At 33.8% G+C, this 18,130-nt stretch overlaps 2 protein-coding genes across 2 annotated transcripts; both read right to left on the bottom strand.

Moving 5' to 3' along the window:
* Window positions 1-470: 470 nt before the first annotated feature.
* Window positions 471-4,319, bottom strand: LOC124836485 (calcium-transporting ATPase 12, plasma membrane-type-like). The gene is made up of 2 exons (XM_047311649.2): window positions 3,583-4,319; window positions 471-3,394 (listed from the first exon to the last, which is right to left on the bottom strand). The coding sequence occupies exons 1-2, from the start codon at window positions 3,868-3,870 to the stop codon at window positions 662-664; spliced, it is 3,021 nt and encodes a 1,006-aa protein (XP_047167605.2). The 5' UTR covers window positions 3,871-4,319; the 3' UTR covers window positions 471-661.
* Window positions 4,320-9,804: 5,485 nt separating this feature from the next.
* Window positions 9,805-17,681, bottom strand: LOC124836497 (Nucleoporin, Nup133/Nup155-like protein). The gene is made up of 8 exons (XM_088096605.1): window positions 17,387-17,681; window positions 17,179-17,303; window positions 15,246-17,063; window positions 13,798-14,516; window positions 13,563-13,715; window positions 12,510-12,846; window positions 10,870-10,940; window positions 9,805-10,690 (listed from the first exon to the last, which is right to left on the bottom strand). The coding sequence occupies exons 1-8, from the start codon at window positions 17,566-17,568 to the stop codon at window positions 10,160-10,162; spliced, it is 3,936 nt and encodes a 1,311-aa protein (XP_087952731.1). The 5' UTR covers window positions 17,569-17,681; the 3' UTR covers window positions 9,805-10,159.
* Window positions 17,682-18,130: the final 449 nt, after the last annotated feature.

The following is an 18,130-nucleotide window of genomic DNA, read 5'->3' as shown; positions in this document are numbered from 1 at the left end:
TGCATATCTGCTTTCACTCTTTTAGTTTCCTTGCATGAGTTTCTTTTGTCATTCTAGACTAGTTATTGTTGTTTATATATTCCCCCTCTCATTGCATTGTTTTCTTGGCAAAATCTACACAAAATAGCTACCTAAATACTGATTTTCTTGGATTGACACTCAGTCTACCCTACGCTACATTAGGGGGATTGTTGAGATTTTTTCTTGATGATATATAGTTTCAACATTCACTATAGTTATACAGTACTTTAGTTTATCTTTATTCTCTCTTGCCCTAAACTTATATATCATAATAATTTTCGTATTTTTCAACGTATGCAACAGAGTTTTGAAAGGGTTTGTAAAAGAAGAAAAATACTTTGTGCTTCACTCAGTTTCTACGTTATTTTACCTTTTTCAAGGCAAACTTGGTAAGCGATGCACCAGTGGAGACAATATGGACACATGTACACAGAAACAAGAAGTTCTAATGAAACTACAATGAATAAATCTATAATTGCTTTAATTCACATTGATTTACAGTGGGAAAGACATGATGAATTAACGAAGCTTTATCTACATGATAACTCTATGATGAGTACAAAATGATGACATACATATGCAACAACAGTATTATACACAGACTAAAGTCGGTGGGCGTGTAAAGTTTATATCCCTGCCTCTAACGAAGTGTCATGTTCATTCCCATTTGACTAAAAATCAGTCCTATGGGGAGCAAAAGTAGCATCAGAAATGGAAAAGATGGAGAAAGAAAGAAAGAAGGTGAAGTATTGAATTCGGAAGAATAATTGGTGCTGGGATTCAGAATAACTGGAAGAATATTCTTCATGCTCCACTCAAAAACCCATGCAAGAGCACCAATCATGACACAGATACCCCATCTCGTAGCATTCAGGTGCATGCAATCTGACAGGCCTTTAGCATACTCAATCGCCACCACTTGCATGAGAAAACAGATAACCAAGGCCCCCAAGAAATAGAAGCTCTGAACAAGAACTTCCTTTCTCAACAACTTCATGGTGTTGAGCAGATTGACTATCTGGCACAATAAGAAGGTGTTAAAGATCATGGTTTCTCTAACTTTTTTCTCCCGGTCAGTAACGTGTCCCCCAAACTCAAGTATCATTGATACAGAAGTCTGATATAGTACCTGAATAGCAATGCTTTTCCAGATTTCCTTAGCTATTATATTTTGGTTCCTGTGATCAGATGGTTGTTTAGCAAGTTGTTCCTCGTTGGTTAACTTCATTACCATCATTAGGCCACCCAGAATGCACACAAAAACATTCACCCAAATCAACTGGAACGGTGCAAGCGGAGAATCTCCAGTACAGGCTGTGATGAAGGTTATGACTAATCCTGATATGGTACATGTCAGCTGAAGTTGAATGAACTTCTGAATATTGTGGTATTTACTTCTGCCAGCTATCACAACGGGTTTCAATGCACTGAAGCATTTGATAGATATGTCACAACTATCTCTATCCACTCTTGTGCTTAAAGAATCCAGCACTATCCCCACGTCAGCTACTTTTAGAACTGAAGTAAGACTAGTTCTCAACCTTGTCCCAATGAATGCAACCACCTTGCCTTTCTCTTGCAAGCACTGTATCATGAGAAGTTTGTCCTCAGGAAGGAATCTTGCCATTACATGGGCTCGATCCACTTCGACCAATCTAGCTTCCTCATTCAAATCTTGAAGTTGTTTACCTTCTAGCACAACATCATGTTCTAGTCCTAGTTCACGAGCAATGCCTTCCAGTTTCTCGATGCCATCCTCTGAGACCAGTTTGATCTGTACATTTGCAGCATTTCTGAAATTTTCCAAAGCTGATTTTATGGATTCTTGACTAGTTTCTTTCAGGCCTATCAGTCCAGACAAGATCAGTTCTTCTTGCCCAAGTTCTTCTCCATCTGTTTGCTTATAAGCAAAAGCAATTGACGTAAGACCACTATCCTCCATCTCTTTAATCACCTGCCCGAATTTGATTTTCTGATTTTCCATGGCGTGGCAATTCCCTTTACTGTCATGGTATCTCGAACACATCTCCAATATTGCGGATGCTGCTCCACTCCAGTGCAAGTGCAGAACTTCACTATCCCCAATTTTTCTCACCAAAACTCCACTGCCTTCTTTGCCAGAATTCAATTTGCTGTGCTTAAGAATGTCAAATTTTTCTTCTGTGAAAGATCTCATGGTCATTTCCCATGTTGTTTCTGCCCAACAAACAAGTGAATTGAACACAGGGGAAAGATAAATCTCAGGTGCTAGGACTGATAAACCAACCCCTAGTTTAAGCATGTCAAGCACTGGTTTTTCTGTTTCAGATCCCTCGACCATGCTGATATCTTTCTCTCCCATCCATATTCTTCTAACTTCCATTGGTTTAGATATGAGTTCCCCTGATACATCAATACAGATCACAGTTACCAACCCCATTGTCGTACAAGCGGACAAATCATTAAGAACTACATCTTGGTTTCGTACTTCCTTTTCAATCTGGTACTTAAGAGAAATGGTAACCACAAATGGCATTCCGTGCTGAACGCAAAGTATTGCAACAGTGACAAGACCTGTTAAAATGGAAACCCTTCCTTGGGGTCTTAGAAAAGTTCTCTCAAGGACTTTCATAAACAGGCCAATTGAGACCTTCCCTTTCATTTCTGGCAAGTCTGCATTGCTCCCATCTTTTCCACAAATTAGGCGAATTAACACCACAAATGCAACCAGTACAGAGATAGAAAGTGCAACCATGTCAATGTAAGAAATTGGCTTCTCAATTTGTCTTTCCAACAAACCCCTCCTTTCAGAATTACAGGTACCTGTCTTAGCCAAATTGGTTTTGGTTGTAACTGATTTTACCAACATCCTTCCCTGGCCCCCGATCACCTTTGAACCAGATTTAAGAAACGAATTCTGCCCCCTCTGTTTGCTTTCTATATTTTCAAGCTCAACCACAAAAAGGATGCCATCACTTTGGAGCTCACCATCTGCTGGAACCTCATCGCCTGGCCACAGGAAAACTGTGTCTCCCACCACAATATCAGATACGGGAACGGGAACCACTACGGACTCTTCACCTCGTTTCACTCTGAATTCCAACTCCTGCTTTCTCTCCTTCAATTTCAACTTTTTCCTCTCACAGAAAAAGTTTGCAACTGGTTTTCCCAGAACCAGCAGGACAAGAGCAAACAATATACCAACACCATCATGCCAACCATGTTTAGGTCCCTCCTGCTTGAAGTCTATGGTGAATGACAACCCAGCTGCAACCAACAGCACCAAGATTGTGCAGCGGTAGCATTTGTAGCTATTCAATAAAGACTTAAAAAAGTCAATTCCTAAAACTGTGTACGGTACAGTGGGGTTCCCCTCATCAACAGCACCGTGATCCTGTTCATAAAGACAAAATCCCATCAACAAAACACATCTCTCTCAACCCACACAGGAACAAAAGTTAGTAGATTCATCCTGAACACTTCAATAAACCAAAAATTTATAAAGTCTAGTTCGGTGAGTGTAAACCACAGGGAATCTACCAAACACCATCAAAACGACCAAATATATGGATGAATTGCTACCTGTGTGTGTTGACGTTGACCACCAAGCCCAGGAAGAGAATTCAAGCCCTGGCCCTTCACAATTCCATCAGTATCACTGCTAATGCACTCTTCTATATCAACTGTGACATGGTTACAACTGGAAGTTGATGGCTTCTTCACGGAGATGAGGATCCCTATGTATAAACTCCTACGCCATATCCTGTTGTACTTCCCCTTGGTGAGGGTAGTAGAACCAAGTAAGGCTGCGCCAAGTTCAATGCTGGCACCACCATCACCACCAGCTGAGGACATACTTTCTTGGGACATGTCTCTGACAGTTTAGTTAATTCCTTGTTTTGGCAGAAAGATGAAAAACAAGAACAAGAACAATGATTGGACAACCTTTTCTGGGAAAATAAATCCAAAAGTGGAACTTTTCAGACACACTTAATCCTCACAAAAAAACGCGGTGTTTGGTGTTTAGCAAGAAGGCAAAAAAACAATATTTTGACAGTATGTCCAACCTCAATTCTCTTGCACTCTCCAATCAACCACTCTTCATCTCTCTCTCTTTCTTCTGTGGAATCTCATAACTAGATGAGTCATGAGACCTTGAGACAGAGCATGTGTCAGAGACACTTCAAAAGATGCAATTGGAAAGTGAAACTCAATTGCTTGAATCAAGTGAGAGTGATGATATGATAATTTACACGAGGAAGGGAGGGGGATTTTATAGGCAGATGCAAGTAATTTTTGGACGCATTTTTTTAATTTTAAAATCATTTAGCAAACATAGCCGGCTTGGAAATTCTGAAGCAATTTACGATTACCGTCTTTTTTTTTCACGCGTCTTATAGATTTCATTTACAAAGCGTTTTAGTGCCAAACTCTTTGTGGCCATAAATATCTATACTTTTTTTCAAAATTATTTGGAAGCTCATCTTTAATTAATTAGTACCATAACCAATTTAACACTTTGTTAACTTTATTTACTTTAATTCAGGAATGAATTTGGAGATAGAGATGGAAAGAACTGAGACCATTTGAAGATAATTTTGTTTTATGTGGATTTTCAGATAAATAAAAATGAATTTGAAAGTAATTTCTTTTAATATGCTGTATCAATCAAATCTTTTATTAATTTTTACAAATTTTATTTCTAAATACACTCTTATTTATCTCAAAATTCACTCAAATAACCAAAATCTAAGTGATTAGAACTGTCATAATTGTAATATATAATTTATTTATTTATATTTTATCATATTATTTATATGCCATCAATGTAATGAATAATTATAAGTCCATAATTAGGTTCATAAAATTTATTTTTTATATAAAGATATTGATAAGGCAATAGTTTATACAAATTATGAGGCGCTTGAATTTGATTAACGACATTGATATTTTAAACTGGGTAGAAAAAAAAACATTGGTTTCAGTATTTTTCTCAATTTTGTTTTTCAAAAAAAAGTAATTAATAGTTATAGATTGGTAAATTTAAATACAATTTAAGTGTGTACGATAATTTTGTAAGTGAGTGAACTTTCACATGTGTCATTGTAAGATAAACTATAAAGTAACAAGGATTCTCATTATTAAGAATTTCGCACAGAGTATATGTATTAGCTAAATTAGAAGACAGGCTAGACTATGTTTTCTTGTTTTCTTGTCTTGCGTCAGTTTTGAGGTCATTCATTCCTTTATTCAAACATTCTAACAAATAACTTCATGCAAAACGCGCTTTGGACTACTATTCTCATTTCTCAGCATAAATTTAATTTATTGTGAATAGATGGTACATATATTTTTAGCACTTTTTTTATTGCTTAAAATGAAGTATAAAATATTAATCAATAAAAAAATATTAAAAGACGTGTTTGTAACAAGGTAGATTGAAATTCAATTCCTTTAGTTATTTGGTATCGTGCATGCTTTTTAGAACAATAATATATTCACATTATAATTTTTCTTATATTTTTAAGAAAATTAGAATGGAGTATACATTTTTCTATCTCTCTATTTATCACACTGTTTATCATTAAATTGTTTCTTTTTTTTATTCAGTGTATCTCTTAAATATACTTTAGTCATTCATTAATCAATTATTTTCTGTTTGTTTCAAAATCATCTTTGCTTTGCCATTAGGAAGTTGATGATTAATGATTGTCAATGGATAGGATTGTAACCTGTATCACCTGTGTTTTATTTTTAATTTAAATATATAATTTATTATTTTTAAATTTTAAACAGAAAATGTTCTTCTAACAAAGCATAGATAAAACATATTTGCAACAGTGATAGTTATAATATAATTAACTGAAAAATTGTTTTATTATTTTGAAAGAATATTTCAAATTATATTTCAATACCAAAGTTAACACACATTATTTTTTAACTCTGATTATTATAGTATTTTTTCGCTTCTATCCTATATATATATGTTAAGGAATTAACTAATAGTTTAATTTATTCCTCATTTTAGCAGCAAGAAGAAAAATAAGAACAACTTATTTTTTCCAGACATTCTTGATACTCACAAAAACAAATGTAGTGTTTTTCTTGAGGAAGGAAAATCAAAAATCAACTACTATTCATTTTTTTTCTGTAAATTTCTAGATACTTCTAGAAATGCAATTGAAAGATTAACTGAATATGATTCAATTTATAAGATCAAATTGGATGTGATACACGCAACTTTTTAAGCTTAATTATTTAAAAAAAAATGAAATTATAATGCAGTTTAATCTACGCGTTTTGCATTTTACGTTTTGCGTTTCTGATAAATGAAAAACACCATACGTGTAGTGAGAAATGAGAAGGACGCGTTCCAAACAATGCTTTAGTAAAAGTAAATAATCAATTATTACAAATTTATAATTGAATAACTATTTTTTCAATATAGTCATATTCGGTTAATAATTATATTTTATAATAGATATTAAAATAAAAAAAATACTTTATTATATTATAATGAAATGAATAACTATAAAATAAAATAAGATTTTGATAATATATAACTAAAATTAAAATAAAGAAACAATTAAAAAAATAATACATAAAATAAAATTATTTTATTTTAATATATTTTTATTATAAAATATAATTTTGATAATTGTTACACATTCTTTTTGAGTCACGTCAATTCTAACTATTAAAAACTTTTATCTCGTTCTGCATTCAAATCTACTTACTTTCTTCAATCTAACTAATTTCAGTTTTCATTGACTTACTTTTCAGTTTCTTTTTCTTTTTTTCAATTCTTCAAATCCAAACAAAGTATTTCAATGTCGAACTGAGCATAATGTCCATAATCATTTTTTCTAAAATTATGCAGAAGCTCATTTTTAATTAACTCATACAGTAAAACATTTAAATGATTGTAATATATAAATTTTTTCTATTTATACTTTTTCATATTTTTTATATGCCATCAATGTAATGCATAATTATAAGTCCATAATTAGATTAAAAAAGATTATTTCTTATATGAAGTTATTGATAACCTGATGATTTATAAAGTTATGAGACATGAATTTGATGTACTAAATTGATGCTTTAAACTGCAGAGAGAGAAAAAAAAAACAGTGATTTTGGTATTTTATTAATATATTTTTTTTTCAAAAAAGTCATTTTGTAAGTGAGTCAGTTTTCACATGTCATTGTAAGATAAATTATGAAGTGACAAATATTCTCTCATTATTATAATTAAAATAATATTGAGAGAACATTTATCTTTAATTATTATAAAAACGGTTGTCTTCTTATCTTTAATTATCTTACTTCATTTTTGAGTTCATTTATTCAAGCATGTTAGAACATTTATTGTGATTAAAATAAGAATGGTTGTACGCGTTTTTTTGGACTATTCTCATTTCTCATTTTATATTAAATAAAGGTTACTTATATTTCTAATGCTTATTTATTGTTTAAAATGTACAAGAAAGTTATAAATTACTGGTGAAATTCATTAAAAATAAAATAAAATTTGCAAATAAAAGTTATAATAATTTATTAGACATAAAGTAATATATACACATTTTATAATAAATATTAATCGATAAAAAATATTAAAAAACATGTTAACCTTTGTTCTTAATCCAAATTAAGAAGGTAGATTGAAAAGCACTTCTGAAAAAAAATGATTTCAGACTCTTTTCTATTAATATTTTTTTTATTGCGTATATTTTTTGAAAACAATGATATATTATTGACACTGTATTTTTTTTTATATTTTAAGAAAATTGGAATGGAGTATATAATTCTTCATTTTTCTATCTTTGACTCTTCCTCATCGAAATGTTTATTTTTCCTTTCCGCGTATATCTTAAAGTGCATTGTGTTATTCATAAATCATTACTTTCTGTGTTCGTTGCAGAATCATCTTGCTTTGGGATTAGGAAGATCCTTCTTGTGTATTATGAGTTGATGATTAATGATTGAAAATGGATAAGGTTGCAACTTAAAATGTGTAAATAATACATAGTTTGTTAAATTTATTTTTAAATTTTAAACTTAAAATGTTATTCTTAAAATAATCTAACAAAATATAGATAAAACTTAGGTGCAATGAGAAAATAAATGTGTGAACAAAATATCATTAGTATAGATTAAAATATAAAGTATAAAAGTATTGATGTTGTTATACAACTAATTGAAAAACTATGGTTATTGATTATTTTGAATGAATATTTAAATCATACTTTAATACCAAACTTAACAACATGATTTTTCAGCTCTGGTTATAATACTTTTCTTTCTATCGTATATACAAGCTTCATTAGTACTTACTAATGTTTTATCTTATACATCAAGTGTAAGTAAGTTAATGAAATACAATATTTTTTGTAAAGTATTAATATGTATATTTTTAATATAATTAAAAATAATTCATATTGCTTATTTATTGTCTTTTCAATTTATACACATGATTGAAAGTTATATCTAAAATTTATTATAATATTTTATTTATAAATTTAACTATCGGTGGCCTTTAAAATAAAAACATTTATTTCCTTTGCAGAAACGAAGTATTTAACTTTGTACACTCAAAAATGTTATATTATTTAGAAGTTAAAAGTAATTTATAAACATTATTTTCTCAATTCTTGAAAGTATCTTTAAAAACAAAACCATACACACTCACCAAACAATAATTTAGAAAATGATATCTCATATAGTTGATGGTTGAATTTGATAAATTATATTGATTATCTTAAGGAACTTTGACGTCAAACATTTTTTTTTTTTAAATAATACGATCTTAAATGTCATATTTGCTTATAATTTTACCTCAAATTTTGTACTGGGTAATACCTTCAACCTCTAGAGTAATTCACTAACCAAGAGACACACCTAGCACATGGAAATACATGCAGTGAATTAATAAAGGTGGTTAATTTTTTATACTTTTTTAATAAAAAAATTGGAAGAAACAAAAAAGAGTATTTTAGGATGAAAATAATAATAAAGAAAAGTAGTGAAAATAGAGTAAATAAATAAATCACATGAAAATACTTCTATATTAATTTTTTCATTTTTTTTCATTTTTCTTAATATAAAACTATTTATTATTTTTAAGAAAACAAAAATATAAAAAATATTCTAAAATGAAGTTAATGTCGTGTTCCGGACGGATGAACATAATTTTCCACAGCAGACCACATTTATTAGCCGGCATTTACTTCCTGCACTCAGCTTTTTCGAAACTTATTTTCTGAAACACAATAAACGATTTTTGACGTCAAACATCTCGTTTTACGAAAAACATTTTCCGAAGATTTTGTTGTGGGTGGGAGAAGAAATTTGATGAGGTGAAAGAAGCAATTGCGTTATTTGCTTCATATGTATTTTAATAACATAAAGTCAATAATTTTCATCATCCTTAATTACTCTTAAACAATGGCATTAAAAATCCAAACCCATAGGCACAACAAAACATAGTTACAGACTTTCTATGTTCTATTTTCCCTTTATTTGTATCAAGTTTTTCTATTCTCAAATTTCAGTTTCAAGGTTGGTAAATCAGTGATAAGAAATATGTTTCTATAGAAATTTATGAAACGCATTATGAGAAACAAATCTAGGACATCTCACCGATGTCCAAGAATGAAAAGATTTGTCAATATTCAAATATTTAGATTGGATGACAGTTTGAGTCACTGGGCACATTTTTAAGCACTTGTTTTCATTTTCAGTTAATATCCTTTCACCAGTGATAAAAACACCATCTTTTTTTCATTTGATGTACCTGCAATGATATGATCCAGTTAATTTCGATTTCAATATCAACAATGTTATTTGCAAGGCATTTTAATTGCCCCATTCTTACACTGCTCTTTTTGTTTTGAATATAGAAAAAAATCACAATTTTTCATTTACCAAACAATTATGTTTCAGGGGTAGTATGCAAAAACCGTATGCAAGAAGCATTTCACTTTCGATATTGGCGTATTTGTTGTGATTACGGCATTACCATTCACCAATTTCTCATGCAGGGTAATGCTGGGAATGCAGTGCATGGAAGAGGAACGATCACAACAACAAATGCATATTCCAGATGTCATGCTTGTGCACAAAACCTACACCAACTTGTTAGGAATGATCTCTAGTCACGCTAATCCATTGGGGAAGGCCCTTCTTCCATTCTCATGTCACCACCATGTTCGCTACCAAGCATTATTGCCATTAGCATAAGTTTGCCAGCATCTGCAAAATCCTTGTGCTGCATTAATATTGTTTCAACTGAACCGCCTTCCATGTTTTCTTGCCTCAAGGGCAATACTTGGTCAAACCCTTCTTCAAATGTTTCACTTCGAGGTCCATAACACCTACTTGAAGCCTGGAAAAGTATGGTATTTTTCAAGTTTTGCAGAATTTCCTGGTCACTCCATCCTTCAGCTCTGTATGAATCGTGGAATTTACTCCAATCATCCTGACTAGCAGCTTTTTTCCAACAATCCTCCAAAAGGCTTTTGTTTATCTTCCGAAACGAGGAACTAGTCCATGCAAAAACGTCAAAGGCCCACAGAGTTAACTCTTGATCTTCACTTTCCAGACACAAGTTAATCAAGTCTAGAGGATGAAGCGGCTCATCTTGAACTAGTTGCGTATCCTCAATGGAATGAGAACGCTTCATTACTTCCTCCTACAGGTAAAGCACAAAAAGAAGGATAAAGAGGAGTTTTAAAAAAGTGCAACAAGGCTTATTTACCAGCGCAAACCAAGTTCTCCAGAAACAAAGTAAATATTAACTCACTAATATAATATCTGAAGGGCAAATAAAACAGTTACACAAGACTATATGCAGAAGTCGCTCAAACTTACCTGTAATTTTAGAATCTTCAAATCAGCCTCAATGCGGTCGACCTTGACTTGAGTACCAGCATCCTTGCCAGCTGTACCAAAGAAAAGGATTTATTTATAGCAAATGCAATTTATTAATATCAATTCATCCAAAAAAGAGTAGATATTTAACTTACTAAATATGGAAACAGTACACAGATTAAATCATAATATACACATAAGGTGCAACCTCAACTTATAAAAATCAATTTTGAGATTAAATTGGGCCTAAACCTACTTATTAATATGGTATCAGAGTCTATTCTAATGAGTTTTATCGGGACTATCGCATCACCTGTTATAGGGTTGCTATTATATTACCCACAAATATCTAATCGCACACTAGAGGTTCAATCCTTGGCCGGAGAAGGTGTGCTAGAGATTTTACGTCGATTAAAATAAAGTCAATTTACAATATATAAGTAAATACAAACATCACCTTGCACGTCAATAACATTAGGTTTAAAGTTCACTTCCTAATACCAAATCTTATCCAATGATTTTAGACACAACTAAATTTGAACAAGATATAAAGCTTTGTCACGCATATCATGGGCACAATCAATGAACAAACAACACAACAACTTTTTCTACATTAAGTGGCATTGGTCATGATTTTAAACACTCAAGATGTTAGTACAGGAACATATTTGTAGTAGAAGCAAAATGTTGAAATTATGGGGATTAACGTATGAGTAGTCAACATGATTTAATATGATACTGTACAAGGCACTGGTCCCTAGTATACTTGTAAGTGACCCTTCATCCTGATTAAATAAGTAAATAAGGAAACTAATCCGAGGTACTAAAGTATTATTAGTACAAATCTATACGATACAACCAATATGATATTAGATATTTTCCATTTAGCTTACTACAACTAGACATAATAGCATGAGAACAAAAACGAAATTCACGTTATCAGAGATCACAAAACTACTCATCTGAGATAGGATCATGGGCAGATCAGACCACACATCAGCAAGGGCTAAACTGAAAGCGATATAGGAGATAGAAAAAAAATGGAAACGACCAGCCTACACTTTCAGCAGGGCCAAATCGTATCTGAAATTGAAGACATCAAATAAAGAGATACCAAACTCCACATTACACAGAGCAAAAATTATAAGAGAGATCAAAGACCATATTGCACATCTAGATGGGTTAAATTGCATCTGGATTGAGCCAATATATGGAAAGACAGGATGAAAATGGAGCTAATCCACGGCAAGATAGGATGAAACAAAGCCAGTCTTTAAATAGAGAGGATAAGACAGAGGAACTGGAATGACAACTCACAGAAGAAAAAGAGCTAAAAAAAATTCAAGGCAACAAGGATACTTTTAATATATTCTAATGCAAATTAAAGTTTTCTAACATCTAGATAATCACCAATTCCCAAAAATAAATAAAAGTGAAAAAAGGCTGCAGCCTTTATAGTAACAGAACATTAAAAGTTGAGTGCAATCATAAATTTAATTCCAGTTTTCTGGAAAGAAAAACAAAATCCAAATCTCACATGTTACTATCAGAATTTGAAGGAAGAGATCTAAAGAAATATTAAATAGATGAAGAGAAAGGAAGTAATCTCCATAACAGTTGAAAAACACACAGCACTATACCTGCAAAGGCAGCAATCTTAGATAGATATAAAAGATTTTTTCTGTCAGTCAATTTTAGTTTCATCTTCGGACACTCCTGTTCTCCTTTCTCTTCAGCGACTGAATTAGAATGCATGTTTTGTGTGAGCGCCAATGTGTGAAGTGATTCTGAAGCAGAGGAAAATTGATGAAGGAACAAATCATGAAGCCATAGAAGATCTTGATACTCCCTCAGGAAAATGGATAGCTCTTCGGGAAATTCTTCCCCTAGCCTTAAAAGTTGAGAAAATTGTCTGCTTTCATGGAGTTTCTTAAAGACATAGTAACTAAATCCCCCATCTGGTCTCAGGCTTTCATGCTGCACACAAACCGTCGAGACATAAGCAAGAATACATTTCTGAAGAAATGGATATCCTAAATTATCATTTTCCAGTAACCAACTTTTCGTGAAAGGCCAAAGTTTTATTTGACATTGGGGGTTGTCAGGAATGTAACTGAAAACGACTTAGTTACTACTAGTAACTCATTTCAGGCGTTGCGTCCAAAATAAGGCCATTTTTTTTGTAAACATCAAATGTTACAATGTGCTTGAACATTGGAGAAGAATGTCATAAAAGAAATTTCCATATTGATAAAAGAAATTTCCGGATGCCTGGTTAACATTTGTTTGCATCGTCTTTCCTTTGGAGCTCGTTCATATAATATATAAAGGTTTAAATAGAATGAAGGAGTACAGGAGCTGTAAAAATTTGGTGGAACTGTGAGGTCTGCGGTTGATTCTTAATTAATAGACCTTTATTATTTTAAGAGGCATTTTGTGTTCTGACTCTAGCTCTAGATCAGGATAATACCGTATCGTTGCTTCCTTTTAGACAATAGTTTTAGAAGTGCAAATATTTCTTCCCAGGGTCTTTTCAAATCCTAAGCCCCAATTAGTAACAGAATAAATTAGTAACATAATATTTGGGTTGATATGCTAAGAAAACAATCACTGAATTTGCAAACACCTAGAAAAGAGGGAACAAAAGTAACATGGGTGTCCAACATGACAACAATGAATAAAATCAGTCATACCATAATATTTCTCAGTAATTCCGAATCATTCACATCACAACAAATTGTCCACATAACTTTGTAACATCCATGTCGTTTAGCAATTGATAGTAGATGTGAAGTAAGCTTCATTATGGTCTCGTCATTCTGCTCTCCAGCTACTTCAAACGAATCCTGTACATTAGACCAATTGAACAACATATATCAATTCCACACCAGGATTGCAAGGATAACGTAAACAAAATAAAATAATAACCTTGTGAGCCTCTTCAAATTCTTTAACTTTTTGATATAGAGATTCAAGAAGGGTGTCTCGTCTCTCCCAGTATTCATTTAACAGACCTTGGCGTTCTTCTCCACGCTCACTCTTTGCTGTAACAGCTCCAGAATATGCCTCAAGCAGAACTTCAGTTAGTGCTTCCAAATTATTATACAAGTCCAATTTTGAGGTTTTATCAAGTCCAGATGTTTCACTTAACAAGTGCAGCAGGACAGAAGCAACACTCCAAATCCCAGTCCGTACAATAGGTTGACAATACCAAGGAGTTAAACCCTCAGGTGGAGGATACCATAATCTGTGCTCATTCTTATAGTTGAAGCATGTCCTAATTACGGTAACACATGCAGTAGAGAGTTCACATGCCCTCTGGATCTGGATCATTAACAGGTGTTCCGGTCTTATTACATATTCTAACTCTTTATCTAAGCAGTAGAAGAGATCTTCAAGATCTGAAACCTTACTGTAGAAAACTTCTGCATTATCTCTATCCATCAAAAGGACAGTGTTTCGACGAGCTCGCTCACCAACTAACTGTATCATGTCCCAAAGGGCACCTGACATCTGAATGTCCAAACTAGAATTTGAGGAGTCAACATTAGTTGATCGATTTTGGCTGATCAGATTTTGTAGCTCCCTCAGCTGAATCATTGCAGATAACTTTTCACCATGCTCTAAAATAATTTGCAAGGCATGTCCTGGCAACCAAAAAAGCATCATATAGTCATGTTATATCCACTTGTTGTCAATGTGCTGCTCTTATCTTGCATTTTACCTAAACCTATAATTATTTATTCACTGCCTTAATCTATACATCAATTAAAAAGATTGGCAGATTCATAAATTAACAAAATCATAAATAATGTGTCTTCACATACGATCCCACCCTACGAAGTCAAACAACAAGAATTAAGAATCCATGTGCATACCTAAAATCTAAATTACAAAAGGCATCTAGTCAACAACCGAATCTATTTTAGGATAAGCTTACTCTTTTTTTAAAACTCACATGTGAGGTTAAGAAATAAGGAAACTAAGCATTTAGTCACAGCATAAACCTCATGCCTTTCATTTTTTTCAAACACGACGCAGAGTCAAAGGAGCATTAGATGATACTTGAGATTATATTCATATGCATTTCATGCAATTTATAAAAGTCAAAAAACTATTAGTGAAAAAACACTCTGTGGCATTACTTATGATATACTTGGCATAAAGTCATCCTTAAAAGTCTAACTATTTTACCATCAGCACAATCTGTAACAAATAGTTCGAAGGAGGCAGCTCATTAATTTTACTTTATAAAGCAGGTTGGCAGATAAATTAAGCATATACGGAGTCAGATATCCACATCATGTAACAACTAAATGTTTGAGGATCAAATAACAGTAAATGAACTTTTGGTGAATAGACTGCAGAATTCATACTCTGCTTAGAACACAGCTCTTCGTGGCATTTGGACAAGGCAAGAAAGTGAAGAAACTTTTCATGTTTCTGCTGCTTTTCTAAGAGTTGGGTGGAAACAACAGCCATGGCTAAAATCTCTGCACCTCTGGTAGTTGTCCAGTGTTTAGCTAGGGTGTCTACAATTGATTTGCTCATCCGTACAAAAACATTGGTTTCGCCATCCCTTTCAAATGAACCAGAAGTTTCTAGCTTTTCAAGAGACCTATCAATTTGACCAGATGATAAAAATTCATTGAAAAGATTATTCAACAAAGCTTCTGATTCTTCATCTAGAGCATTTCGTCGTCCAATCCCACTCAAAACCGTCCTCTGTTTATCCCCAGCACTCCATGCTTCAGAGCTAGCCCTTCTGGGAGCAACATTAGCTGCAAATGTAAGATTTCTTATCTCTTCTTGTGCAGATCTTTCATTAGAGCTGCCTTTCCGAGATAAGCTTCTCTCAGGTGGTTCCACCCCTCCAAGAATGACAGCTTTCTCTGGTATTGCCCATATTCCTGCTTTCTCTGTCAATACAACCCATGCACCTTCTTCATAATCATCTGCAGAAGGAAGGATTGAAGCATCTAGCACTTTACCAGCATCATAGGGTAAATCAAACTGATAGAGTCGTGTAGAGTTTCTATAATAATGGGAGACAGTTGCTGTTCCATCCCCAGATATTATGACTGCAGAGCCTGGAGGATTGCCCCCTATCCGAAGCCTCATGGAAAACAAGAAATCCTCATCTTCAACTCTAGCTTTTGGCATTATCACCTCAATAGGGGATTTTTTCTCCAAAACCTTGTCATTTGTTGTCTCTAAACCCAGCACTGATTTATATTGCATGGTCAGGAGAGAATACTGCATGTAGCTTGAACTGCTAATTCGGTCATTGCAGAAGGTTGCAACAAGAATAGTAATGACTTTACCATGATCATCTACTTGCATATCAAGAGGCCATATTCTCTTTTGACCAGCCAGATCCTTCTTAATACCAACCTCAGCATCAGTTCCAACAATTTCCTGAGACCAAAGCTTAGAAACAGGTATATCACAATCAAACTCTACTTTGAAACACTGTATCTCATGGTCCGTCAATATCAAGAACTGCCTATTTGTCTCCTGAATAGAATAATGCGGGCAACCCCAAGTCAGAGACCTTGGGTACCCCACATTGCTCACAGTTTGAACTGATTCACCCCGTTGAGGTTGGAAATGCATAATATTTTCAAACACTTTCCTTCGGTCAATGCCAGTAGGAGTGCATTGAAACTGCCAGAGCTCACCACTTGAGCTACACGCAAGGGCAACACATGCAAACTTACGATTGGGAACGCTAGAAGCAATCATTGAGTTAAACGTGAACAATCCACTCAAACCACTTGCTAGTTTACTTTGTCGCCGCTGCCTGTTGAAGGAAGCTTTCCCATCAGAAGTAAAAACAGCCCGCAGCTCACTGGCAGATGCTATACTAGTTACCGGAGCAAGCGGCTGAGAATAAATGTCTGGCCAATAAAAAACAGCCCGAGTTTGACAATTACACAAAACTACAGCAGCAGAGGTGCACTGTTTGGCAACCTCATTCCTTCCCATAAACGCGACATCACAATTAACAACACGAAGCAACCAACTACCAGCGTCATTTATGCTAACGTCACCATCATTCAGAGGAATTTCAAGGATCACACATTTCACGGAGGATGCCGGGGACAGATAACTCCATAGGTAGACCCTGTTCCCGCAAATAATCCAGGCGAGTGATGTGCACTTGTCAATCCCACCACACGCGCGATCATTGGCTACATTGCGTTACACCATAATTTCAAACACATCAAACTAAATTTACTTCAAATCTGAAGGAATTAACACACGTGCCAACTAACGCGATAAAGAGACAAGTCAAATTGTTCTCACCAGGCATTCGCTTGTGCAGCAAAATATTCTGCTCATCTCGAACCACTTGCGGAAACTCGCCGACGAAAACAGGTTTGGTAGGATCAGCGTCGTCTCCTTTTCCACTTCGGTTGACCTGAGGAACCCTACGCAAGGAAAACGAAAAAGAGTCAGAAGCAGAACGCGATTTTCGAGGCAGATTTCGGCAAAGAAGCGAACGAACGAGTACCTAGCAAGGACAGATAAACGAGGAGCCCAAGGAGCAGGAGTGCCGGAGCTAGGGCGATTTGGAACGGCGCTGTCGTTGAAAGAGGCTCGTGCAGGAGTCACCGGAGAATCTGCCACCGCCGAACCGCGACCTTGCTCTCTCCGAACGCGAGCATTGCTCTTCTTCGTTCCGCAAGAAAACATGACGATCACTTAGTAGCGCCAGATGTTAGGGTTTATGGGGTTTTCGCCATTTGAATCACGAGAGGGAAAAGGAAGACATGTTCCCACAAGCCAGATTTCTGTAACTTTTAAGTGTAATAAAATATCTACTCATAACGTCTTTATTTTATTTTTTCCAATACTTCTACACTGAAAACATAATACTTGCAATGAAAGGCCAAACATATCTTTAAATATTTTGATTCATACAAACAAACTTTAGTGTTCGTAACATCCAAATTAAAATTATTATTATTATTATTATCTATTTAAAAGGTTTATATAATAGACAGAGACAAACTACTAGATTTTAATTGGTTTTGAAAGATTTAATGAATAAATTTGCTTGTTTTACTTTTAAAACTTTCACTTTCTTTGGTTTTGGTAGACAAATGTGCATAAATGACTGGAAAGAAATACCGGTATTATTTTTTATATAAAAATCGTTATTTTTTTTTACGGGTTAAGTTAAAATTTAAAGAAAAAAAATACGCATTCATATTGAAAACTAATTTTAAGCGTCAAATGTAAAACTATTTTATGG

Source organism: Vigna umbellata, chromosome 1, assembly GCF_029865625.1.
Source record: "Vigna umbellata cultivar VRB3 chromosome 1, Vumbellata_1.0, whole genome shotgun sequence".
Taxonomy (NCBI): Eukaryota; Viridiplantae; Streptophyta; class Magnoliopsida; order Fabales; family Fabaceae; genus Vigna; species Vigna umbellata.
Note: the sequence above shows the minus strand (reverse complement) of the source record. Positions and strands in the feature narration are given on the sequence as shown.